This window comes from Hesperophylax consimilis, chromosome 17, assembly GCF_061612785.1.
Source record: "Hesperophylax consimilis isolate HC1 chromosome 17, BYU_Hcon_1.0, whole genome shotgun sequence".
Taxonomy (NCBI): Eukaryota; Metazoa; Arthropoda; class Insecta; order Trichoptera; family Limnephilidae; genus Hesperophylax; species Hesperophylax consimilis.
Genome location: NC_142852.1, coordinates 21,397,084 through 21,423,941, shown reverse-complemented (window position 1 = coordinate 21,423,941; position 26,858 = coordinate 21,397,084). Strand labels below are relative to the sequence as shown.

At 35.0% G+C, this 26,858-nt stretch overlaps 1 protein-coding gene across 1 annotated transcript in view; it reads left to right on the top strand.

Annotated features, from left to right (window-relative positions):
- Positions 1 to 25,511, top strand: part of Gel (Gelsolin) — a 106,555-nt gene extending 81,044 nt beyond the window's left edge. The window contains exons 7-23 of the mRNA XM_089641594.1: positions 1,150 to 1,327; positions 2,501 to 2,601; positions 3,423 to 3,542; positions 4,755 to 4,823; positions 5,239 to 5,301; positions 6,092 to 6,203; positions 7,996 to 8,116; positions 11,562 to 11,727; positions 12,872 to 12,937; positions 15,129 to 15,201; positions 15,801 to 15,895; positions 17,815 to 17,940; positions 18,356 to 18,473; positions 21,913 to 22,058; positions 22,812 to 22,922; positions 24,136 to 24,261; positions 25,287 to 25,511. Coding sequence (XP_089497720.1) covers positions 1,150 to 1,327; positions 2,501 to 2,601; positions 3,423 to 3,542; positions 4,755 to 4,823; positions 5,239 to 5,301; positions 6,092 to 6,203; positions 7,996 to 8,116; positions 11,562 to 11,727; positions 12,872 to 12,937; positions 15,129 to 15,201; positions 15,801 to 15,895; positions 17,815 to 17,940; positions 18,356 to 18,473; positions 21,913 to 22,058; positions 22,812 to 22,922; positions 24,136 to 24,261; positions 25,287 to 25,346 — 1,851 coding nt within the window. The 3' untranslated portion in view covers positions 25,347 to 25,511. The remainder of the gene's footprint in view (positions 1 to 1,149; positions 1,328 to 2,500; positions 2,602 to 3,422; positions 3,543 to 4,754; positions 4,824 to 5,238; positions 5,302 to 6,091; positions 6,204 to 7,995; positions 8,117 to 11,561; positions 11,728 to 12,871; positions 12,938 to 15,128; positions 15,202 to 15,800; positions 15,896 to 17,814; positions 17,941 to 18,355; positions 18,474 to 21,912; positions 22,059 to 22,811; positions 22,923 to 24,135; positions 24,262 to 25,286) is intronic.
- Positions 25,512 to 26,858: the final 1,347 nt, after the last annotated feature.

The window sequence follows — 26,858 nt, the reverse complement described above, 5'->3', positions numbered from 1 at the left end:
CTTCATTATGGACTGCTAGCCCTGCTTCTTTGTTCTTTGAACTACGGCAACCAGTACTCCATTAATTCAATCATTTTATTATTTTAAAAACATTACTTAATTAAAATTCTAATTCGTTTTTGACTATAACATTGATCGGTGGACCGAGAACAAAACAATTACATGTATAAAATCAGGTTTTATCATTCTCTGCTGTTGATGTTAAATATATAACAATTCTGAAGTGATTCTGTCCAACAGCAAGATTGCTGGGGAGATAGAACAGTCTACACTGTGGGTGACGGAGATAACCATTGGGAACATAGAAATGTATGCTCTCCACGATAGCAGAGATAGATTTCAGACCAACCACGAATCAGCGTGAAAAAATATGTAGCAATGTGTACATGCCTTCTGACTCGTAGATATTGTTCATTCCAAGCATACCCAAGAGAAAATTAGCAGAATAGAGCCACGGATAGTAGCAATACTCTCTCAGTTAGAGATCTCAGAAATATTTTATTTTCCTGCATTTACACAATATCAGCTTTTCCATCTCTGGTAAACATACTTCCAAAATACACAAACTCATCTACCTGTTCTAAGTATTTATCATTCACTACTATATTGCACACTTTAAAATACTTAGTTATGTTGCGAAGGTTGAAGATGTGTTCGGTGTTGAAAGTAAACCATGTAATATTTTACAATAGATTTATTACAGCAGGGATTATTTAAGTAATCTCCGTGCGAAAGGAGTAAGTTATTTTGATTAGCGTGTCAAAACGTAGCGCGTAGTAGACTGACTGAGTACCTTCCCGCTGTCGCTTATTTAAGGTGCCAACACTATTCAAGTTGCACCTAGGAACGTTCCCGAACATTCTAGTTGCTTTGGCTACAAACATTGCCACCCGTAACGCTGAGCAACTTTCCGAAATTTCCAGTATGTTCTATGACGGCCTAGGTACCTTAGCGTTTGGCACTGTGTACTAAGTAGTACTTGACATCGTCCGACTCGAGTAGTGGCGTATCACTACAGTTATATTCGTAGGAGTTCCACGGTTAATAATGGCCATTGGCTTCTTAAGTTCGTTGCCGGTGTAACCATAAAGTAGCTATTGAATCCTTCGAATTCATCACGATAACCAACCTGATAAATTGTATTTGCAGGTAGAACCATCCGTAGCAGCCATGAACAAGGGAGATTGCTTCATCCTGGACGTGGATCATGAAATCTTCGTGTACGTGGGACCGGCGGCCAAACGCGTGGAGAAACTGAAGGCCATCTCTGCAGCCAACCAGATCCGCGACCAGGATCACTCTGGCAGGGCCAGGATCGAAATCATCGGTGAGTCAATCTCTTCACACTAAACAAGATGTAACCCAAATACGGCAGATATAGACACAGATTTCAAAATTTTAATGAAGCGCATAAAACTGCTCCGTTATTCCAGGCTATAGCCTACAGGTGAAGATTCCACTAATGACAACCAACCTCTTATAGGAGAGGAATCCAGAGAAGGTTCTAGACTTTTCGTGAGTTACAGTGGTAAGATTGAAAAATAAAAGTTTATTGATGTTGTTGTGGCTGAAAATGATTTCAATTTTACCATTTTTTTTTTTTTTTTTTTTTAACATTATTTCTGGCTTTCACCCTTCAAGGGTGTTCTTGGCCATCATTTAAAATTATTGAGAAATGAAAGGTGAATTTAAATATTAATTTTATTTAAATGGGCAAATTTCAAAATTATAATGAAAATTGGAGTCGAGTTCAGACTTAGAAGAGATGAGATGTTGAATGGAGGGGAGGCAATTTTAGATAAGGCTTGATAGAAGAGAGGATATTTGTTTAGAGAGGGACAACCAAAAAATATGTGATCTAAAGTTCCCACTTCTAGACCACAGAATGAACAATCTGAGGAGTCAACGACGTGAATTTTAAAAAGATGGGAAGGAACGGAACAATGTCCGATCCTCATTCAAATGAGTGAAGAAATTTCTTTTTTGGAAAAATGAGGTAATTGCTGAAACCACGGTTTTGATGGAATAGTCCTTTGTATTGAGGCATAGCAGGCTCCCTTGGATTGACTAGCAATGTGTCAATACTCAGACCAAACATTGCGGGATCTATCTTTGATGATGGAAAAAATGTCAGATAGGGGAATGTGGTTTACGAGGGTAACAACAGGGTTGGACGCTCCTTGTTTTGCCAAGGTATCCGCAATATCATTACCCATGATACCAACATGTCCAGGAATCCAAATCAGAGTTACAGTTTTACCAGAGCTTTGAATGGAGTCTATCATCTCTCGAATAAGGCTTACAAAGTGATCATCAGGATGAAGAAGAGGACTGGATTTAAGTTTTTGGAGGGAACTGAGAGAGTCAGAGAGAACGAGGGAATGTTCGAACAATTTTAGTCTTGGTTCACTTAAAATTCATGGACTGCCACTGGAGAGAACACCAGAAGAAGAAGCGGAAGTATTATTGTGTGATTAATTTGTATGTTTTATTGTTCCAGATGAGTTCTCGAGTGAACGTGACTTGGACAAGTTCTTCACAGCTCTGGGATCCGGATCGAAGGACACAGTTCCCGAGGAAAGCGCTGGTGGAGATGACCAGGTAACTAACAACTTATCACTTACTACTTACCACTTATAAAACCTAGTAACTAAAAATAATAATTGTACGTAAAAAGAAAATATGGGTTTATAGAAATAAGAACATGAATTATTGTTAGAGATGGCAAAATTTCGTTTTAACTAAAAACGTGAAAAAATATTTATGTTTCGAAAATAGGGCATTTATAAGTTTTCTTTGCGTTTCAAGGCATTTGAAAGTGTTTCCAGTGATTTCTATTTCGCGAATTAACGCAAAAAACGTGATTTTGGCCGTATTTTAGCTAAATTATTCTATTTAGCGAAATACGCGCAAATTTCTCGAAAATACCGGGTATTAAAATAATATGTGAGAATTTCAAAAAATCGATATTTACATTACGATTTTTTATGATTTTGTTACTATTTTATGTGTAAATATTTAATAATTTTTTACTGAAGGCTAAAATTGCTTTTTGACATTACACAAATTGTGCGAAATAAATGACGCCTATTGATGTTAATCGCAATCTGCATTTGTTGTGTTTGTGTTCGACCCGTACTTAGAGTTTCCTTCCTTATTAATATAATATTCAAATTAATGATTTATAATCTTTCACATGGAAATACTTGCAAATGAAGGTTAAACATATATTTTATCAAAAAAACTTAAAATATGCGTTAAAAACATTCAGGAAATATATTTTTTTCTATTTTGCTACAAAACGCTAAATTATGCCTCAAAATGCTATAAAACGCTAAATTTCCAATTGTTAATGCTAAAAAATCTGAAAATTAATCCTAAATTTTGCCATCTCTAATTATTGTTAATAATTTGTTTTGCAGGAATTCGAGAGGACAGAAGAGCAAACCGTTTCATTGTACCGCATCACTGACGAGTCGGGCACACTTGAAGCCAAGCCCATCGCACAGAAACCGTTCAGACAGGATCACCTCAACGAGAATGTAAGTACTTATAATCTGAATATATCTTTACCAGTTACTGATAATTATTGAATAATTCTTTAAATTCTTAATTAAGGCGAAGCTTAACCTTTCCCTTACTGTGCTAAAAAAAATCCACGCGTTCCGGTGCTGTGTAGTCAATACACATCTCAAAATAAGCAATTTAATATCGGAAAAATATGAATATTCATAGCTAATCGCTTATGTTTATTATATTTTATATCAAAAGTGATAATAATTGTAATTTAATTGCTGAAAACATGAAAAAACCACCGGCAGATGCTAAAAAATCGTGCGAGGGGTCCACATCTAACGTAAGTGCGCGACCGACTGGCTGGCGGCTTTCAGTGCTAGCACACACACAGCTATGCGGTCGCAGGTATCGATGGTCTAAATCAAAATACAACTGCGGACGTGTGAATTTCTCATGTTCCCGCATAGCAAACTAAAGCGGGACATCAATAGCGTGTCATTTCCTCGCACACTCTTTGCGTAGCAGTATCACACATTTGATTGTATTTGTGTATTTGTTTCAGATTTTTAACAAAAATCTCTGATTTTTAATTGAATTTTATTTTTTAATTCAGTGCATAAATGTATAACGAAGGAATACCTAAAATCTGAACCCAGAATTTATTATATTTATAGAGTTATTTAAGTTATTAGAAGCAATGTGTAGTAAATACACAACACAGATAAGGAAAGGTTAATGCTAAGTCACTATTTTCGAGTAATCTTTATTAAGAATCGGTGTACATTATGAATACCAAAAATATGATTTAGATATTAAAGCATTTCCTATAGCTCCCTTGAGTACAATTAAAATAAAATGATAAATTACTTAATAAAAAATATAAATATATACTAGTAAAAAAAAAATTTTTTCTATAGAAATGTATGAACAGATAAAAAAGAACTTTAAAAAAATATCATATTATGGCTGAGATTATCTGTGACAGTTTCGCTTGAATAGATTTTTTTAATTCTTATAAAATTGTTCACATAATAAATAAAAACAACTTTTGCGCTTGAAATCAAGCGTTTTTAGACTGCGTTCGCCAAGCGATTTAATGCCTTTTGCCTATATTCGTGGCCATATAAGGCATACCAAGAATATACACATTTTTGGCTTGTAGCTTCCTCTTAAATTGACCTATTATTGTGTAAAATGTGATAATATATTGTAACTACATTTTACTATATTTGTTCTAGGATTGCTTTGTTCTTGACACAGTTACCGGTGGCATTTATGTCTGGGTTGGAAAATCTTGCAACGCTAGGGTAAGTATCATTTATTTAATTATTTATTCATTTTCGGGAAATCGACAGTTTATTCTTAATAATGAAAATGAAAATGGGTTCGTAAGTAGGAGATTTTGAACTTTAAAGCAGTTTTCATAGGTCTTATACATTATTTTTTTCTGGGTTTATAAAAAGACTTATCTAAAAAATACTCGATTATTTCAAAGGCCAAGATAAATTCTACTCGCAGTATTTAATTAAAGCATCTGAAACATTTTTCACAATTTTTCAAACCAAAAACACATGATTTTGCATTACTACGTAGTGCATCGCCTTACTCTTAAAACTATATACTGCTGTCGTAAGCAAAAAGGCAGTTTCAAATTCCTTTTCTGAGGTACGACATCTTTTATGTTTATCAACCTTTTTTTAATATTTGAAAATTTAATTATAGGAACGCGCAGAGGTCATGTCTAAAGCACAGGAATACTTGAAAAAGAAGAACTACCCAGATTGGGTAAGTACATAACAATATCATATTTTTTTGTTTTAATGCCCAAGATTTTCAAGCACCAGAGCGTTTACATCCATGGTTTGCCCTGCATTTTGGGAATTTATATGAATTGAAGGTTGAATAAAGGAAGAAAAAAGTTTTCTTGGCATCAGATCAGATCAGACTAGATTCTTGTCATTAAAAATAATATCTAAAACCTAAAAACACACTGTATTTTTGGTGTGAAATTTTAATGGTCTATGTAAAACGCTGATTGTCGGTCCGTTTCAGCTTTTGTACAAAATATGATATGCGGAAAAGCTTAACAACATGTCCGCTATGCTTCGCAGCTGATCACAATTTGATCAAAAGTCGAAATGGACCGAGAATCTGCGTCGAACAGGACCGTTCAAAAATCAAAAATAAAATTATTTCAAATAATATATAGTATATTTCTAGCACTTTTCTGGGTGGTAAATACTCTCAGTATCACCATGGTGAAAAACCAGAAATCTCAGAATCAAAATTTAGCTTGAAATGGCTTTAGCCAGCATGTTTGTTGACCAGATCTGAACAGTCCAATACTTCCCCATCTTAATCTTCACCATCGTTCATTTCTGTTGCCATTAAATTTGAATCTTTGACCAGATCGGAATAGCTCGATACCACCACCGTCTTCTCCGTCTCCTTCCTGTATCCCAATTATAAATGCGGCCGTCTCACTCTCTCCAGGTGATTGAGACTCCGGCGCGATATCTCATAAAACAATTATATAAAATTATCCAATAATAATGATTTGTTTGTGTATTTTCAGGTGCACGTGACTCGGGTGCCCCAAGGAACTGAGCCCGCAGCTTTCAAGCAATACTTCGCTTCCTGGAAGGACCATGGAGCTTCTCACTCCAGGCTAATCCGTTCCGCAAGTGGTGAGACTCCTTTCCTAAGGAATACACGAGCCTAACATATGTATATTCTTAGTGTGCCTTATATCACTACAAATACAGCGCAGGGGTAGGCAGAGAGGACGGACCGCCAAACAACTCGTCTCATACATACTCTTCTATTATTCTGACTCTTGACATGGCCCGACTAGAGTATCTGATTCACTTGACCGTGCCATGTCTTCCTCGGGCGTCCCCGACTTCTGCTACCATTCACATTTGCATTGTATATTCTCCTTACACTCCTTTCTTCGCTCATTCTCTCTAAATGCCCAAACCATCTGAGCGTACATCAGCCTTGCACTCTTTGCGGATCTCCACATTTATTTATCGCCTAAGGGATCTCATTTCAACAGCATTCAATCTACTTTCATCCTTTCTCTGCCAGTTCCATGCCTCACTTCCATACATCAGGGTAGGTACCAGCACTCCATTGTGGACTGGTAACTTCGCTTCTTTGGACAATGTTTTGTTAGCGCCAACTGCGTTCAGTCCTCCATGAATGGAGCTACCTGCATTTCCCCTTGTTTCAATATCTCTGTCAGCCTTCCCATCTCTCTAGAACATACTTCCTAAATACACAAACTCCTCCACCTGCTCCAAATATTCCTCATTCACAACTATATTGCACACTGTTTTCGTACTCTCTCTTTCGAACACCATTACTTTTTGAATAATTTTATAAGAAAGAAAAAAAAGTTATTCAAGGTAAACTGTCACAAATAATCCTATCCTTAACCCCTCCGACTTTTCGCGAACTTGAAGCTAAAATGTCTTTATCGAAATGTCAATTTCACGAAAACGTTGTGTTATTACCGCCTCACAATCAAAGCTCTATAAATGAAACATTACTGAACGGAGCCGAATAGTAAAAACTGTTTTAGAAAGGTTACAAAATAGGCTTTCAAATTGTTGTATCATAAATAAATATTAACATTTGTAAATATTTAAATTTAGAATGGAAACATGAAAAAATTGTAAAAATGACTCACCTGTAATGTTTTATGTAAAAACGATACTAAAATCACGGATAATGTAAAAAAAAAACACTTATTTCATCGTACAAATGTACAATAAACAATTCTGTCACTTCACTTTTTGACCATTTCATACAAAATATATTTAAAAAAAAATAATTAAACTTGCGAGGCGGGTCGGCACGTCAAACGGCTTTCTTGGCGTCGTTTTACGATTTGGCGGGTAAAATTTGCTTCCACTGAGTAGGTCTTTTTACGGGTTTCTATGGATAACTTTGAATAGAGATGTGAAGCTTCATTCAATACGAATATTCTACTTTTTGTTTTAGGGATGTCACTAGAAGAATAACGGAGTTATGACGATTTTTGTGGAAACACACGCGTTGACGTGTAAACACGCTTATTGTACTTGACTGCTATCGTTATTTTATCGTGTATATCTGCTTACGTTGCTGACCGGTTAAAATAGATTTTTTTTAAAGATGTTTCTTATATGCGTTAATGAAAAATACATTATTTAGTAGATTAACAATTTTTATTTTAATTCTACTCAAACAAAACGATAGGAAAACCTTCGATTTATCCAAAGCATATTTTTTGGTATTTATCATTTAAGAGTTTTCTCGTATTCTCAGACTGTCTCATATTGTCACAAAAACTCGACTTATTATCAGGCTCAAGGACGGCTTTACCACAGAACGTGGGCGTAAGAATCTAATTAGTAAGATGGAATGTGTTTAGTTGTTTTTGCAAGGATACGTGATGTCTCCATAAATATGTTGTATTTCATCTTGTTGCAGACGAGGATATGTACGCTTCAAACGAGGAGGTGGCTGCTGCAAAGATTAAGCGAGTGGCCAAGTCCGGATCTGCCAGAGGATTCATGCCAGACAGGGGAGATGGTCACGCCGTCGTCTTCAGGTCAGTGTTACACAGATTTTGTTTTTATGTCATGACAAGCACAAACCCCGTGAAATATCACAGGGTTTTATGATTTGTGCATCTGAAAGATCTTTATTGTCAATTTACTTTATGAAAATTTACTTTATTTAACACCTCGACTCCGGTGATGGGTCTGATTTGACCCAGTGTTTTTTAAATAAAAGATTTTGCCGCAAATATCTCGTTTAGGATAATTCCCTTTTGTCTATTCTTTCATCAAATATTTACCCACATTTCGACTCAAAAATGATTAAAATCGGACACGTTTTAAAAAAGTTATTAGAATAATTGTGTATAAAAACACGCAAAAATTCCATTTCTATTAGTTGAATTCAAGCAGCCGACGAAATGGCATATCTCTTGCTCTGTCCTTCTGTCTTTGTCTCTCACAGTCCCGCGCAGATGTTGTCAACCATTCGGGCACATTTCTAGTATTGTGATTTTTGTTTGTGACTTTGTTTAAAAAGCCTTTTAATTTCATCATTTTAGCCGGGTCAATCTGGACCCACCATCGCCGCATGTGTTTTATTTTGAACCTCCGGGTATTACGTGTTAACTTTAGTATAACTCTACGTTATGGTCTCCATTTTTCAATATTCATTCAGATAACATTGAAAAGATTCAACGGAAGTTTCTAAGGTTTATAAATTATAAATTGCATATTCCTCCTATACAAAACATAAATTACAATTACCTCTTGGATAAAATGTCTCTATTGAAACTTTCAGAAAGAAGAATAAGCACAGATTTAATACTGTTACAAAGAATACTACATTTTAAAATTGACTGTCCCGAATTACTTCAATGTATCAATATCCATGTTCCCAAAAAATCATGCCGACATTTCTTACCTTTTTACTTCAATAACACCAGGACACTAGCTTACCAAAATTCTCCGATTCCGAGACTTCACAGTCTTTCTGTTCTGGGTGATATATTTCATTTGAAAACTAATCAGTATAAATGTTGTATATTCTATCACTTTTATTCTTCTAGACACAAATAGACCTATGTACCCATATAACTTCTCCGCTTCTACTATTTTGTTTTGTTGAATCTTTTAAATTCAATTATATGCGTGAGGATTCATTTTTGCCATTATGTTTACATTCTTTTTTATTGTATTAATTTTTAAGTGTTTACTCTGATACAAAATGCTTGTATTTTTTTTTTAACGAAAAGCCCACTAGGGTGTACAATAAATAAATAAATAAATAATACAACTACCTCTTAGAGGTAAGTCACTAGATTTAAGTCAGTAGTTCTAGTATTAACTATTTAAGAAATATATTTGTACAGCGCCCTTGAGGTGATTTCTCACGAAAATTAGCCAAATTATTATTATTATTACCTTGCGTTGCTCGAAGAATTATACAGTTCTTAGGTTTTGATTTCTAGTACAACTGGGTACATTTATAAGGTGGAAATAATATAATTTTACTGTACATAATAAGTAGTTTTTGCACTTGATCGTGCCCTTTCGTCTTCGGGTGTACGCTAACTCTTTAACTTCCAAGTTATACATTCTCCTTCCACCTCTTTCTTCGTTAATCACTTACGTCTCATTATTTATTTATTTAACGCCCAGAGGGCTTTCACATGGTGGGTAGTATAATTTTAATTTGACAGATACTTTGAAACATAAAAAAATAAGAATAAAATTACATTTGATAAAAGCTATGCAACAAGTCATACAAACACAAGAAACAAAAACAGAAAATTACAGCTATTTGTTGGTTTACATGATGTGTTTAGGAGTATTGTTGAAATAAATGTTTTAAATGATCCACAAAACTTGCCAAGTTGGTATTGAATATGTCAACATCACCCAAGTAATGATTTCCCATGGTGTGAAGTCGTTGTATCGGAGAGTGGGCAATGTAGTTACGCTTATGTGTGCTGCTGTAGAATTTTGTATTTTGTCGTGTTGTTACTGTGGGTGTATGTATGTTATAACAATTATTTGATTCATTTCAGGCATCCCCAACTATTTTTACAGTTCACTTCATGTAGGAGCATGAAATCCACATTGTTACTGTTAAACAACTACATTATGTCGACATTCATTCCGTATCTCATATTAATGTAGAGATAAGTCTTTCTCGAGCGTCCCCGATTTTTTCTACCATTCAAAACACGCTCTAAACACTCCTGGCACTAATAAGAACAAACTTTGAAATTTTCAGCCAAATCAGATGAATGGTATAACAAAGCAACATTAATTTTTGTATGCATAGATTATATTTTTTCAGTGACAAATTAGAAATTTACTTTTCGAATGAGCACCGTTCAAAAACTTGAAAAATCTTTCAAAAATTTAAACAAAAGAAATACTGAATTATTAATGAATTAAAATAAAATGATTTCTGATTATGTGTAGATATCACTCTATGGCTTATGTGAATTCTTCAAACAATCAGTTCCAATTTTAAATTCAAATCAAATTACAGTTCTTTGAAGCAGGCTTCATGCAGGAATAATTTTAATATTATTTAGTAAATTATAATAATAAATGTCAGGAATATTCTCATATCATCAATACATTATATTTTATTTATTTAACCTTTCTTTAACTGTGCTAAAAAAATCCACGCGTTCCGGTGCTGTGTAGTCAACACACATCTCAAAATAAGCAATTTATATCGGAAAAATATGAATATTCATAGCTAATCGCTTAGGTTTATTATATTTTATTTGAAAAATGATAATAATTGTAATTTAATTGCTGAAAACATGAAAAAACCATCGGCAGATGCTAAAAAAACGTGCGAGGGGTCCACATCTAACGACGGTCCGCGACCGAATAGCTTGCGCATAAATAAATCACTCGGCTGGCGGCTGGCACACACACAGCTATGCGGTCGTAGGTGTCGATGGTCTAAATCAAAATACAACTGCGGACGTGTGGATTTCTCATGTTCCCCGCATGGCGAACTAAAGCGGGACATCAATAGCGTGTCACTTCCTCGCACACTCTTCGCGTAGCATTGGCACACGGTTGATTGTATTGGTGTATTTGTTTCCAATTTTTAATAAAAATCTCTGATTTTTAATTGAATTTGAAAACTATGTAAAATTTTATTTTTTTAATTCAGTGCATAAATGTATAACGGAGGAATACCTAAAATCTGAACCCAGAATTTATTATATTTATAGAGTTGTTAAAGTTATTAGAAGCAATGTGTAGTAAATACACACCACAGATAAGGAAAGGTTAAACATTAAAGAGAAAAAAAACAAATTCTTGAATGTAAGTAGTTATTCTGGGAAAACTACGTAGGATAGATGTATAATTTTTTTTATAAATATATAGACACATTATCTGGTAGAACGTCACAATTTATAAAAACATAATTTTGCAAACAACCGATAAGTTATTACAAAAATAGTGGCGGGCGATTGACTTCCTTGTTTATGATTGCAGAGTGGAGGACATGGAGCTGGTGGAAGTTGGTGACTCCTCGGAGCCTGATCGTAGCGATGAGAACGGAGCCAAGTTCGGCCAGTTCTACCAGGGAGACTCCTACGTCATCAAATACGAGTACGACTCACCGGAAGGCAGCAGCGGATACGTGCTTTACTATTGGCTGGTGAGTTATATATATTCTTCTATTATTCTGACTCTTGACATGGCCCGACTCGAGTATCTGATTCACTTAGTCGTGCCATGTCTTCCTCGAGCGTCCCCGACTTCTGCTACCATTCGCATTTGCATCATATATCCTCCTTACAGTCCTATCTTCGCTCATTCGCTCTATATGCCCAAACCATCTAAGCGTCCCTTTCTTAATCTTACTCATTACGCTTACATCAGCCTTGCACTCTTTGCGGATCTCCACATTCCTCACCCGATCAAACATGGTTTTACCACACATACGCCTCAGGGATCTCATTTCAACAGCATTTAATCTACTTTCATCCTTTCTTTGCCAGTTCCATGCCTCACTTCCATACGTCAGGGTAGGTACCAGCACTCCATTGTGGACTGCTACCTTCGCTTCTTTGGACAATTTTTTGTTAGCGCCAACTGCGTTCAGTCCTCCATTAATGGGGTTACCTGCATTTCCCCTTGTTTCAATATCTCAGTCAGCCTTCCCATCTCTCTAGAACATACTTCCTAAATACACAAACTCATCCACCTGCTCCAAGTATTCCTCATTCACAACTATATTGCACACTGTTTTCGTACTCTCTCTTTCAAACACCATTACTTTATCTAAATTATGTATTACTAGTGATAATAAACACTTTAAATCAATAGATGTCGCACATTAAAATAAAATTATATATATTTATCTAAGACACTGTCTAGAATACATTTAGTTCGGGTTGAATCTTGCTATCAATAAAAATTTACAGTGAGAAAAATGAAGATTAATGTTGGTAGTTCTTATTCGAAGTATGATACAGTTAAATATGACCGAAGGAGATAGGGTCCCATTAGCTCAGTTGGTAGAGCAGTGCCCCGGCAAGGCAAGGGTCTCCTGGGTTCGAGTCCTAGATGTGACCATATCTTTTTCTGTTTCAAATTTTTATTTAAGAATCGCTAATATTGTCTTCAATAATTAAACGTTTTGTCAAGCAGCTAGTCTATAATGATATAATAACAGAACTTGAATGGGACTTTCACAGAACCCGAAAAAGAACGTTGAAATTCTCCAAAACAACCCGTTCTAAGTGTAACAAGTTCAGTTTCCTTTCTTCTTGCTAATGGATTTGTTGTGATTGTTTTAGGGAAAGGATTCAACCATCGACGAAAAGGCCGCCGCTGCTATGCAAGTCGTAGCTTTGGACAACGAGGTAAGTCACTTATACTCCCTATAGTACTTATTACGGTCAGATATTAAACTGATTACTGGAATGATGCTGAATTACCCATCTTTTGTTGATTATTAGATTGTCCACTCTAGCGATTTTTGGCATATTGCGGCAAGTTTCAAAAAGGCTTTGAGCCATTGCTTGCCATAACGTGCCAAATTTATAGAACCTAAAAATAAGAAATAAATGTTGAAATTTAGGTGGATTTATTGACTTTCAACCGCAGTAAACAGTTTTAGATGTTTCCTTATTAATCTTTTGAGGAATTGTATTAATTAAATAATATGGTAAAAATATATAATTATTTATTTTAAGGAACATAAACAGTCATAATATTAATTTAATATACAAAGGAGGATGGACAAGAAACAGACCAATTATAAATGTTCAAAGATGGTTGAATTTGTAATATACAACAAAATATTAACCTTTTGAACGCGTTAATTTGCTCCATTTTATATTTACCCGTACGCGGTACATATTTTCAAATACCTATGCACGCAATTAAATGTCAAATTATAGCATTCTGGCATGATTTATTGGACTATATAGACAGAATAGATTATTCTCCACAATATGAAAACAAATCCTTGTTTGTCAACACTCTTAGATGTTTATAAAAACAAAAACATAAAATTTCATACAAAGACGTACCGTATCTTTTGAATGTGGTCCCGCCATTCACTCGGCGTGTGTGTACTTAGGTGATAGACACAAGTGGGACACCATGAGCACTTATCTTTTTTAGTTATGAAAACTTTTTCTAAAACTGAACACTTAAATTTTATGTCACTTAATATAATAAAAAAATTAGTCTAACGCCATCCATTGACAAAATTGTAAACTATAGCACTCGAAGGCACAAAGAGGTTCACTTGATTATCAATGTTTTTTAATGAAATACAATTTTATTTTTGAGAAATTCTTGTAGATGTCAGCATCGTGATAATTCTACGAATGTTCAAGTGAGCGGGAAATAAATTTATGTCGAAAGATCGGCATTCAAAGTTTCCGTATCAACTGTTGATACAGCCGCGTGTGAGTATGGACTTTTTGCCGTAACAACAGTTGATACGGACGCGTGCAAAGAGTTAAGTAACAAATTTAAAAGCCAAACTAACTAAATAACAAGTAGAACAAATGTAATAAACTTATATATTGCATTATACAAGAATATATGGGTTTATAAGAATACAGGACGGACAGAGAGGGAGAGGGTTTTGGCGTTGTAGCGGGATTTGGGAGGAAAGAGATGAGGGAATTTTGACTCGCAACTGAAATTAAATAATGATTTTGTGCTGTTCATACCTAAAATGTGATATAATGAACATCTATAAAGATAGTAACTAGCAGTGAATATGTCAGCATGTATGTCTATATTTGCAAGGTTTTTGTTGTGCAAACTGCAGGTTCTGTTCATAAATTCGTTTTTATTTTTTATATTTTTTTTTTTATATTAACTCCACACAGGAGGCCCTGAAGAAAATAATTTCCCTCAGGGCCTATGTCATCTTTGGGGATGCTGTGTGGAGGGTCTTTTGTGGAGAGGAAGGAGTGAACATGGGTCTTGAAGAGTCCCATGTTGTAGGAGGGAGGAAACACAGAGGCCGGCAGTTCGTTCCACAGCCGAGCTGTTGAAATTAAGAACGAATCGTAGAAGCGACCCGTTCTCATGTGACAAATGTCAACCGTGTACAAATGTTGGGCGCGCGTTTGGCGTGTATCCCGACTACGCACCGGTGCCGAAGGGATCAATGACGCTAGTTCCTCAGAGCGTCTTCCATTGTAATACCGATAGAACAAGGACAGCATACCTACCTGACGCCTGTGCTCTAAAGATTGCAGTCCGTTTGTTAAGATTGGGGAATCTATCAAACGGACCGCCCGTTTTTGCACAGAGTCAAGGGTTTTTTTCAGGTATTTAGGGGCTACGGACCAGAGATGGCTGCCAAATTCGACAGTAGGGCGCACTTGCGATTTGTACAGGGTCAGCAGTTGTGTACTATTAAAGTATCTGCGGGCCCTGTACAGTACGCCCAGCTTCTGAGAGGCCAACTTAAAAAAACTTTGATTGGAGTTGTATATGTTGATTGATTTAAAATTGATAAATTTATGACGCCAATTGCTCGAGTCGTTAGTGCAGTTCTTCTAACACATTATTGAATATTTGCAGTTGGGAGGTGCGGCAATACAGATCAGGGTTCCCCAAGGAGAGGAGACTAAACACTTCCTTAAGATCTTCAAAGGTTAGTAGCAAATATGTTCATAATATCATATTCAAATTTTCATGTTGATTTTTTGTTTATCTTGTAAGAATTTTCATCTAAACGGTAAAATTTTTAGACTAACCAATTAGGTTGTTCTACTTCAGTGAAATTTCATATTATTTACAAAATATTAAATAGAGCATGCTGCGGACGGAACTTAAGCCGTCAAAATGTTGATATTTGGACAAGCAAATATATAAAATACATTGAAATAAATAAACGCAGATGTTATTATGGAGTTCCAGAGAAAGATTGTGTTAGTCATTAATAAAACTGCTGAGGAAATAGCTTTTAAGAGCTTTTGCCAATGTTTTTTTGTTCGTTGCCGGAAGTTTTAAATTACTAGGTAATGCGTTATATTGCTTATGTGCAATGTATTGTAAGGAGTTAATTCCAAATTTGGTTGTGTAAGTAGATGACGATAAATGTATTTGATTTAGTGATCGTGTTTTGTGCTGGTGTATGTCAGAATTAAAGACTGGTTTAGTGTTGGTGTGTGAGGAGTGTTGAATTATTTGTATATGTAAACGATAAATTTTCATAACCTAAAATAAATGTATATTATTTATTGTTTTCAGGTCGTCTTGTCACTCATCTGGGAGGTCATGGCTCGGGTTTCAAGAGTTTGAACCAAAAGGATTCCTACGATACTGATGGAGTCAGGCTGTACAAGGTAAGGTTGGGATGTTGGGTTGTAGACTGAATGCTGTAGAAATGATATCCTTGAGGCGTATGTGTGGTAAAAAAATATGGAGATCTGCAATCAATGCACGATTGATGCCAGCGTAATGAGTAAGATTCAGAAAGCGACGGTTTTAGATGTACAGGGTGTGGCAAAAGTAATCACCCTATTGGAAAACGCTATAACTTTTTCAAATGGCGCCAAATGTCAATTCGGTTTTGACATTTGTAAAGTACACAAACGCAGAATACAAATCGACAAGACATGTGAGGCAAAAGTAATCACCCTATTGGAAAACGCTATAACTTTTGCAAATGGCGCCAAATGTCAATTCAGTTTTGACATTTGTAAAGTACACAAACGCAGAATACAAATCGACAAGACATGTGGGGCAAAAGTAATCACCCTATTGGAAAACGCTATAAATTTTGCAAATGGCGCCAAATGTCAATTCCATTTTGAAATTTGTGAAGTAAACAAACGCAGAATACAAATCGACAAGACATGTGGGGCAAAAGTAATCACCCTATTGGAAAACGCTATAACTTTTGCAAATAGCGCCAGATGTTTATTCGATTTTGACATTTTGTGAAGTAAACAAACGCAGAATACAAATCGACAAGACATGTGGGGCAAAAGTAATCACCCTATTGGAAAACGCTATAACTTTTGCAAATAGCGCCAAATGTTTATTCGATTTTGACATTTTGTGAAGTAAACAAACGCAGAATACAAATCGACAAGACATGAATCGGTTTACTCAGCAAGAATGCGGATAAACGAAGAAAAGAGTGCAAGGAGAATATATGATACCAGTGAATGGTAGAATACGTCAAAGATGCCCGAGGAAGTAATAGCACAATCAAGTGTAAATTTTTTTTTTTCTTAGGGCGTACACGGTTTTCACGTAGTTCCCATGAGTACTTAGGCCGTAGGCCCATTGTACTATCTCCCATTTTACCTCATTCCTTTAACAACAACCCAGTCCCTTTTATAAAGTACCCCAGGGTTGTCATTGGGTATGTGGCTATGTCTTCTGGTTCTACTGTATGTCTCCCCAGGTATCTGAGCCTAGTTCCCACCAGGGCAGGACATTGGCACCATAGGTGAATTGCAGTCTCTTCATCCTCTTCACATTTCCTGCATCTATTGGTGTTTTCCACTCCCAATATCTGCATGTGTCTCCTGAGATGGCAGTGTCCCGTTAGTAGTCCTACCAGTTTCCTCAGCGAGTTTCTGTCCATATCGAGTAGTTTCTTGATTCTTCTTGGTTCAAGTGTACCCAATACTTGAGTCAGGTCACACCAAGAGTCAAAAAGGAAAATGTGCGAAGATATGTAAATGTGAGCATTTAGTATTTTTTGCAATTGAGAAAGGTCCCAGTTAAATGCTCATTCTAGGTCTGTTTCAGCTTTTGAACAAATTTTTATCAGCTGACAAGTATAACAACATGATGGTTGTATTTGTTCAAAAGTTGAAACGGATCTAGAATTGGCATATCACAGGGACCTTTCATATTTCAAAAGCGACAAAAGGGCGCTGATTAACCATTTGCTATTCATCCCAATGGGTGCACAAACCTATAAAAAGTATTATAAGTTATGAAAAGTGATAAAACAAAAAGTAGGTTACATATATGTAACTATTTAACCTAGTTTTTGTTTCATCACTTTTAGTGACTTTATATCACCCTTTAAAGGTGTGTTGAATTGTCATTTTGAGGAGTTATCATGGAACCTTCCCAATGGCATCATGTGGTACCCCAAATTTGTTTCAATGCCAATGGCATCATATAGCATCTCCAACTTGTCCCATTGGCATTATATATCACACCCAATTTGTCTCAATTTCAATGGCATCATTTGTCATCCACTTTCTTTTTTTATAGTAAAACGTTTGAATAATTCTAGATTGAAGGCAGCGAGAAGCAGGACGATATGCGTGCAGAACAAGTTCTGGAAGAATCTTCCAGTCTTACGCACGATGATGCCTTCCTTCTGGAAACTCCGGAACAAATCTACGCATGGATCGGAAAGGTAAGCGTTCCATCCTTCCATAATTCGTGTTTTTCTTTTATTCTTATTTATTATGTTTACAGCAAAACGGTGAATAAAGTGTTTCAAACTCCATTACATTATTGAATTTGATGAGGATTTGCACCATTTTGAATCAACTGACAAGCATTGGCACACTCGAAGTGCAGTGGGTGTCGGGAATATCTGGTAGGGATCATACCCCCGTTACGAACTGCCATTGAAAAAATATATTTATGAAGAAAGACTGGATTGATCATTATAAGCAGAAGATGTTGCTTGTGCAATGTGGAGGACTTATTCAGCAGAGAACAGAACCCGCGATGCCACAGGGGGGACCCTTTGCTTTTGTCAACTCGGCTATCACATGACAGGTCAATTGCCGTAAATTTAATAAGTAAACAATTCATATTTTCAGGACTCTTCCGAGGATGAAAAGGATGCCATTGCAGACTTTGCCACAAACCTGTTTGGTGACCGCGAAGTGGAAACCCTACAGGAAGGAGAGGAAACCGAGGAGTTCTGGAATGCGCTGGGTAAAATATCAACCATTTGTATAGCTCGCATAATAAGGGATACGCGAGTATCTGATACTCGACAATGCCGTAAATCTGCTCGGATATTCATACGCAGGCATACCTCAGCGACGCCAGTCACCTGCTACCAGCCTGGTGAGGTTGTTCCCACTTACTTTGTCAACTCTTTAAATATAGCGTTACTCGTGTCAGACATTTTGTAATATTAAAAAAGAGTTATTAACCTTTCCCTATCTGTGGTATTTACTACACATTGGTTCTAATAACTTTAATAACTCTATAAATATAATAAATTCTGGGTTCAGATTTTAGGTATTCCTACGTTATACATTTATGCACTGAATTAAAAAATAATATTTTACATAGTTTTCAAATTCAATTAAAAATCAGAGATTTTGGTTAAAAATCGGAAACAAATACACCAATACAATCAACCGTGTGACAATGCTACGCGAAGAGTGTGCAAGGAAATGACGCGCTATTGATGTCCCGCTTTAGTTCGCTATATCCACACATCCGTAGTTGTATTTTTATTTGGACCATCGATACCTAAGACCGCATAGCTGTATGTGTGCTAGCCGCCAGACAGTTGGTCGCGGACCGTCGTTAGATGTGGACCCCTTGCACGTTTTTTTAGCATCTGCCGATGGTTTTTCATGTTTTTAGCAATTAAATTACAATTACTATCACTTTTGATATAAAATATAATAAACACAAGCGATTAAATATGAATATTCATATTTTTCTGATATTAAATCGCTTATTTTGAGATGTGTATTGACTACACGGCACCGGAATGCGTGGATTATTTTAGCACAGTAAGGGAAAGGTTATATATAGCGTAACTTGTGTCAAACATTTTATAATAATAAAAATTTTAAAAAGAGTTGTTAACAAAATATTGTATCAAAATTTAGAAATCTCTAAACGATCTCAACTCCTCAACGATTCACATATGACGTTGTCATTATTCTTAGCAATAAACCCAAGAATTGAAATAATGCTGTTTTTGTGCAGATTCATTCAAATTACGCGCCATATTATATCCAACTACCTTCACATCAGTTGAGATTCAAAAAATTGATTTATAATCTCAAATTGGCAATATGATGACGGCCGATAGAGTTCCGCCATTACTTATTTGAAACTGACGCTTTGTGCGATCGGCGCTTTGCATATTTATCATGATTATGGTGTTAACATTCTATCTGCATTGTATTTTTTGTTAATATATTTATTTTATTTAGGAAACAAACAGTCATTTATATATTTACCATAAACAGCAATTATTTACAATATTAGACCATTAATTTTCCATTAATTCTAGTCGTTGTCAATATTTGCACCTGTACAATATATTTATAAATGACAAAGAAATATAAAAAATAAACATTATAAGGAATTACAAAATGTTATAAAAACAATTAACCTTTTGAACGCGTTAATTTGCTCCGTTTTATCTATACCCGTACGCGGTACATATTTTCAAATACCTATGCATGCAATTAAATGTCAAATTATAGCATTCTGGCATGATTTATTGGACTATATAGACAGAACAGATTATTCTCCACAATATGAAAACAAATCCTCGTGTGTCAACACTCTTAGATGTTTATAAAAACAAAAACATAAAATTTCATACAAAGACGTACCGTATCTTTTGAATGTGGTCCCGCCATTCACTCGGCGTCATAAATAAACCACTCTCGGTGTGTGTGTACTTAGGCCACTGTGTTTATAGACACAAGTGGGACACCATGATCACTTATCATTCTTAGTTATGAAAAGTTGTGAATGACATACTAGTACTAACGCCATCCGTTGACAAAAATGTAAACTAAAGTACTAAAAGGCGCGAAGAGGCGCACTTGATTATCGATCTTTTTTTATGAAATACAATTTTATTTTTGAGAAATTCTTGTAGATGTCAGCATCGTGATAGTTCTACAAATGTCCAAGTGAGCAAGAAATACATTTATGACGAAAGAGAGCTGGAATATCGGCCGTCAAAGTTGCCGTATCAACTGTTGATACAGCCGCGTGTGAGTATAGACTTTTTGCCGTAACAACAGTTGATACGGCCGCGTGCAAAGAGTTAAAGACAGTTAGTTGTAATACAGTTTTCGCGTGATTATAATAAAAACAATAAAATAAACAAAGATGATAGGATTATTCCACAAAATAAAAAATTAAGTTATCAGTTTAGTAAGTTGCATTTTATATGTTTTCAAGTTACATTTGAAAATGTGTACATCTCTAGAGGCATTGTGACTTTTACAGATACGTCCTATTAAAGAGTTTTGCGCATATCTGGCTTTACAGTGTGGTGTTCTAAATAAGTCTTTCGATCTGGTCTTGTGTTCAGGCCAACGAAATGCAATCTTTTCTAGCAGATATGATGAACCAACAAGACTGTTCACGATTTTGTATAAGAATAGAGCATCAGAAATTTTTCTGCGTTTATATAAAGCGGTAGGGTCAAACCGATGATCGCTAAAGCGATACGATGGGTGTTTAATAAATTTGGATTGGATACTTTCAATACGATCAATGTATGTTTGATATTGAGGATTCTAAATGACTGAGGCAAACTCGATTATACAGGGTGTCCGGAAACTCGTAGTACAAGCGGGAAACTGGTGAATCTACATCACATTTGGAGTCGATTTTGTAGTGTATTTTTTTTTTATTTGAGCTTTCGTTATCGAGTAAATCGAGTTTGAAGTTGATTTTTTTTTTTTTAATTTTTTTTTTTTTTAATCAAATTCTTATAAATTATTACTGAAGATCAAAGTACCCAACTAATTAAAACTATTTGAAAGTAAAACAAATGAAGAAACTCGGATTTGAAGCATTATTTTGAAATCACCCTTCATTTAACCCGGTGTAATCATAAAATATTTCTGCTCTGCAGGGTTAAAACATCTGTTATTCAACCCTAAACACCAGAAAAAACTTTAACCCTAAAATAGCCGAAAAATATTTTTTTTTGGTTTTTTTTTTTTTTTTTTGAAAATGCTCAAATCAAAAAACTTTATGTTTTTTTGGGTTCCCCATGTGGTGTAGATTCTCCAGTTTCCCGCTTGTACTACGAGTTTCCGGACACCGTGTATAATAACATCATGTGAATTTTATGGAAATTTTTGGTAGTACAACGAAAAATATAGATTTATGTCAAAATGTCAGTTTTTTTTCTTCTTTCTTTTACGTGTATTGTACTCAAAACTTATGAATTAATTGATTCAAATACATAAAACATGTTATTTATTAGGTGAATGAACGTATTACATATAAATTAATTAGACTTTCGATGTATTTATGCTGACCACAGTCGAATGAAATGTTTAACAGCCCGTATTGCAAAACTCACTTTTAAACATAACGCTATTTTTTCACATAAGGACTCTATTATAAAAATGTGATCTGTTTTTTGCAGGAGGGCCGGCCGACGAAGTCAAGGAGTCGTCTGCAACCAGACAGAAGATGCGTCTGAGGGTAGGAAGAGAACCACATCTGGTGCAAATCAATGTGGACTTCAGGAATCAAGTCAAGTTGCAGGAGATTGGAGGCTATACACAAGAGGTACAAACGCAGTCAACTAACAATACCCTATTAGATAGCTTACATTGATTTTGTGACTCATAAGCCAATCATTGACTTATTTGGCAAACGTTTTTTGATGTCCTATTATGAAGTTATAATTTTAACAATATACATAATGTCAAAAAAACGTCTTTATTCAAATTTTATTTAGTAGATACAATGAACAATTCATCAAATTTCAACATTCATTTTCAGGTTCAGTGAAAGTCCTATTCAAGTTCTGTTATTATATCATTATGGAGTAGTTGCTTGACAGAATTGAAATAATAACAGAACTTCAAAATATCTTTCACAGAACTTGAAAATTAACTTTGAAATTTGAATAATTTGTCAAATTCTCTGAAACAACCCGTCCATAATAATGTAAAATGGATTTTTTTTAGATTTATTTCACTTTTCAACTAAATTTAAATTTGATGTATTTTTCATAGTGTAATGATGATAAAATTGGTGTTTTTCATGTTTCTGAAAGTGTAATGATGATGAAATTAATGTTTGTCATGCATTTTAAAGTGAAATTAATGTTTTTCATGTTTCTGAACGTGTAATGATGGTGAAATTAATGTTTTTCATGTTTCTGAACGTGTAATGATGGTAAAATTAATGTTTTTCATTCATTTTAAAGTGTAAGGATGATGAAATTATAGTTTTTCTTGCTTCCGAAAGTGTAATGATCATGAAATTAATGTTATTCATGCTTTGGAAGTCTGATGAATATACAAATGTTTCCAGGATCTGGACGATGATGCCACATTCCTGATGGATTCCGGTGAGGAAATCTACGCTTGGCTTGGAAACCAAGCCACCAAGAGGGAAAGACAGTCTGTGCAGACAGCCATCATCGTAAGTACCTTTACAAATAAATTAATTAAATACTTACATACTTTTTGATATTTTTATGTGACTTCCACACTGAACAAAGCCAGTGGGTCTATAGCAGAGGTTCCCAAACTTTTTTGCCCCGTAGACCACTTGCCAAATATTTTTCTGCCTGCCGAATATTGAATTTTCCTAAAACTATTAACGTCCCATGTGATAATCATTTTTTTTTTTCTTAAGAATATTCCCCTCCCTTTCCTGCCCAACAACCGGGTCTTTACATTGTGCAGACAGGTGCGCCCTTCTTAGGTATTACACCAAATGAAAATGAATCAGGACAAGCAATTTCTTCTGTAGCTAGAACTGCCCCTTCAGTTCTTTGTTAGTGGTTATTCCGGTCAGTTCTTCTTGTCATATGATATCCGATTCTTCAACATTCCATTTCCACAGTCAAAATGTCCTCAAACTTAGTTTTAAAGTCTGTGTGAAGTACATTTAAATGTTGAACATAGACCAAAACGTCATTACCCTGGACGTTTTTCAAAAACATGTTGGGGAACTAAGAAAATTCGCAGCTTCCAATGTGCAATGTTTTGCTTCAATATATTAATTCTGACAGGAAAAGAAACATAGACAAATATCACATAAGTAATTTCTCTGTATATTATTAGTATTACTTAAACTGTGTTATTTGTGTTAGGTGTATTGTGTCATTTACGGAACTCCTGAACGTTGATGAGTTGATGTAAATGGGGGGCCGCTCATTTGTACCGAATCTCGTTTACCCCCAAATTTTTTTCTCGCTGACATGAACCTCCAGCAAGCCGATATCCACCTCTGGGAGTCCATAAAGACCACTTTGGGAACCTCTGCTCTATAGCATCTTGGAAATTTTTTGCATTTATATTTATGGCACGTTCCAGAGCGGCAAATACTCTCAGTTGAAAGACCACCGTTCATAATCGAAAAGTTGCTTGAAATGGCTTTAACGATCTTTGGAGATCACATCTGAATAGTCTTCCCATCTCTTCCACTTTTCCATCTCCTTCCTATCCCCTCTACTTATCAGCCTCGCAACATAACCCTATTGGGGACAGTTGGTAGCAGTTGGTACGTTTGTGCGGTACCTACAATAACTATAACAAAGACATTGCAGTGAATCAAAACCTAACAGAAGTTAGTCAGTTATTTAATTATGTTTTTATTAAATTAATCGAACTATAATATTTTTTTTCAGGAATACCTCAAAACAGACCCTTCAGACCGCACCCCGGAGAACGTGGTTGTGGTCTACGTTAAGCAGGGACACGAACCCACCATCTTCAAGAGGATGTTTGACGAATGGGACGCCGACATGTGGAACGTGAGTGACATCTATTGTAATTTTTACAAAGCTTAACAGCTTCATCAGCGACATCTGTCTTTTAAAAATATTGGCTAACTCAAGATTATTATTTATCATTATTATTGAACCCTGTGAACAAAAATTTTCCTTTGACCTTTCAAATGCAAAAAAGCAATACGGCCATCAATTAAACAATGTTGTTGTCTTGTGCGTATGACCAACATTTTCAAAATTGGAACTGATGCACATGCTAAGAAAATGATCAAATTATAAAAGTGATCTTTTCAAATCCAGACAAACGATCGAGCATCTAAGTATCTACCAATAACATTATACATGGTGTCCGGAAACTAGTGATACAAATGGGAAACTGATGAATCTATAGCTCAATTGAAGTCGATTCTTTGGTACAACTTTATTTGGTCAGAGCTTTCGTTTTCGAGAAAATCACAAATGAAGTCGGAATTTGTTCGGACAAATGTAGTCACTATATCAGCTTTTTACTATGTTTTAAAATGCGTCAAAGCATAGACAGTAGATATGACACTAAAAGTTTTTTTTTATTCCTTTAGTTGCCAAATAAAATGGAAAAGAAAGGTTAGGTTAGGTTAGGTTAGGTTCAAATAAAATGGAAAAAAAAGGTTAGGTTCTCGTTATGATGCAGATTCCCCAGTTTTCTACTTGTACCACTCGTTTCCGGACACCATGTATATTAGAAATGTGTACCTAACGTTACTTTCAGTTTTCATCTTGGCAAACCAATTTGCATTCCGCTGTGTTCACATTTTAAGGACGGGTTGTTTCGGAGAATTTGAACAATTCATCAAATTTCAACATTCATTTCCGGGTTCTGTGAAAGTCTTATTCAAGTTCTGTTATTATATCATCATAGGCTAAGTGCTTGACAAAACTGAAATTAAAACAGAACTTTAAAAAATCTTTCACAGAGCTTGAAAATGAACGTTGAAATTTGATGAATTGTTCAAATTCTCCGAAACAACCCGTCCTAAATATTTATTAATTTTATTTATTTATTTTTTCAGAAACAAATTTCCTACGATGACATGAAGAGTCGCATTTTGGAACAAAATGAGATTCTGTAGAAGAAATATGAAAATATTTAAGAAACCAATGATTTGTTTTTTTTTACATTAAATATTACTAAGAAATATTTTTAAATTTATAATAATATATATTTTACCGTATTGAAACAAGCACAATTTTTGTACACAGTGTATTCTTATAAAAAATCTTATTACACAAATAAATATACATTATTTTAAAAAATAATAACTTATTTACAATAATTAAACACTTGAAAGTTTTGCGTTTGCAGTAACTCGAAATTCGCAATTTTCAGACAAATAATGCGAATTTTCCTATGTTCAAGCCAAAAACCTAACGTATTTTGCGAATTTACAGTATAAAGGGCGCTGACGTTAGTGGTGGGATTTTTACAAACGTAAATAAAAAATGCATTTTCAAACAATATATTCTGTCGGGATGAGTACGAAAACTCCTCAAAATGACAATTCACACACCTTTGAAAGGTGATTCATTAATTACATATGTAATCTATTTAACCTAGTTTTTGTTTCATCACTTTTAATGAATTTATATAAACTTTTAACCGTTCCATCTGTGGTATGTATTTACTACACATTGCTTCTAATAACTTTAATAACTCTATAAATATAATAAATTCTGGGTTCAGATTTTAGGTATTCCTCGGTTATACATTTATGCACTGAATTAAAAAATAATATTTTACATAGTTTTCAAATTCAATTAAAAATCAGAGTGTTTTGTTAAAAATCGAGAACAAATACACCAATACAATCAACCGTGTGACACTGCTACGCGAAGAGTGTGCGAGGAAATGACACGCTATTGATGTCCCGCTTTAGTTCGCTATGCGGGGAACATGAGAAATCCACACGTCCGCAGTTGTATTTTGACTTAGACCATCGATACCTACGACCGCATAGCTGTGTGTGTGAGTCCAGCGCCCATCCAGCACCTGCAGCCAGTCGTTAGATATGGACTCCTCGCACCTTTGTTTAGCATCTGCCGATGGTTTTTTCATGTTTTCAGCAATTAAATTACAATTATTATCACTTTTGATATAAAATATAATAAACATAAGCGATTAACTATGAATATTCATATTTTTCAAAATATAAATCGTTATCTTATTTTGAGATGTGTATTGACTACACAGCACCGGAACGTGTGGATTTTTTTAGCATAGTAAGGGAAAGGTTAAAGGTGTGTTTAAGTGTCATTTTGAGGAGTTATCATGGAACTAGCCATCACCATATTGCCATTTTGAGATTATAAAACAATTTTTTGAATCTCAACTGATACGAACGTAGTTGGATATAATATGGCGTTTAATTTAAATGGATCTGTAACAAAACCAGCATTATTTCAAATCTTGCGCTTATTGCTAAAAATAATGACAACGTCATTTGTGAATCGTTGAGGACTTCGTTAGATCGTTTGGAGTTACATATGAAACCTATTTAATCTCGTTTTTGTTTCACATAGCTTTATAACACTTTTTATAGGTGAATTGTGATTTTGATGAGTTATACGATCACCGTAATTTTTGA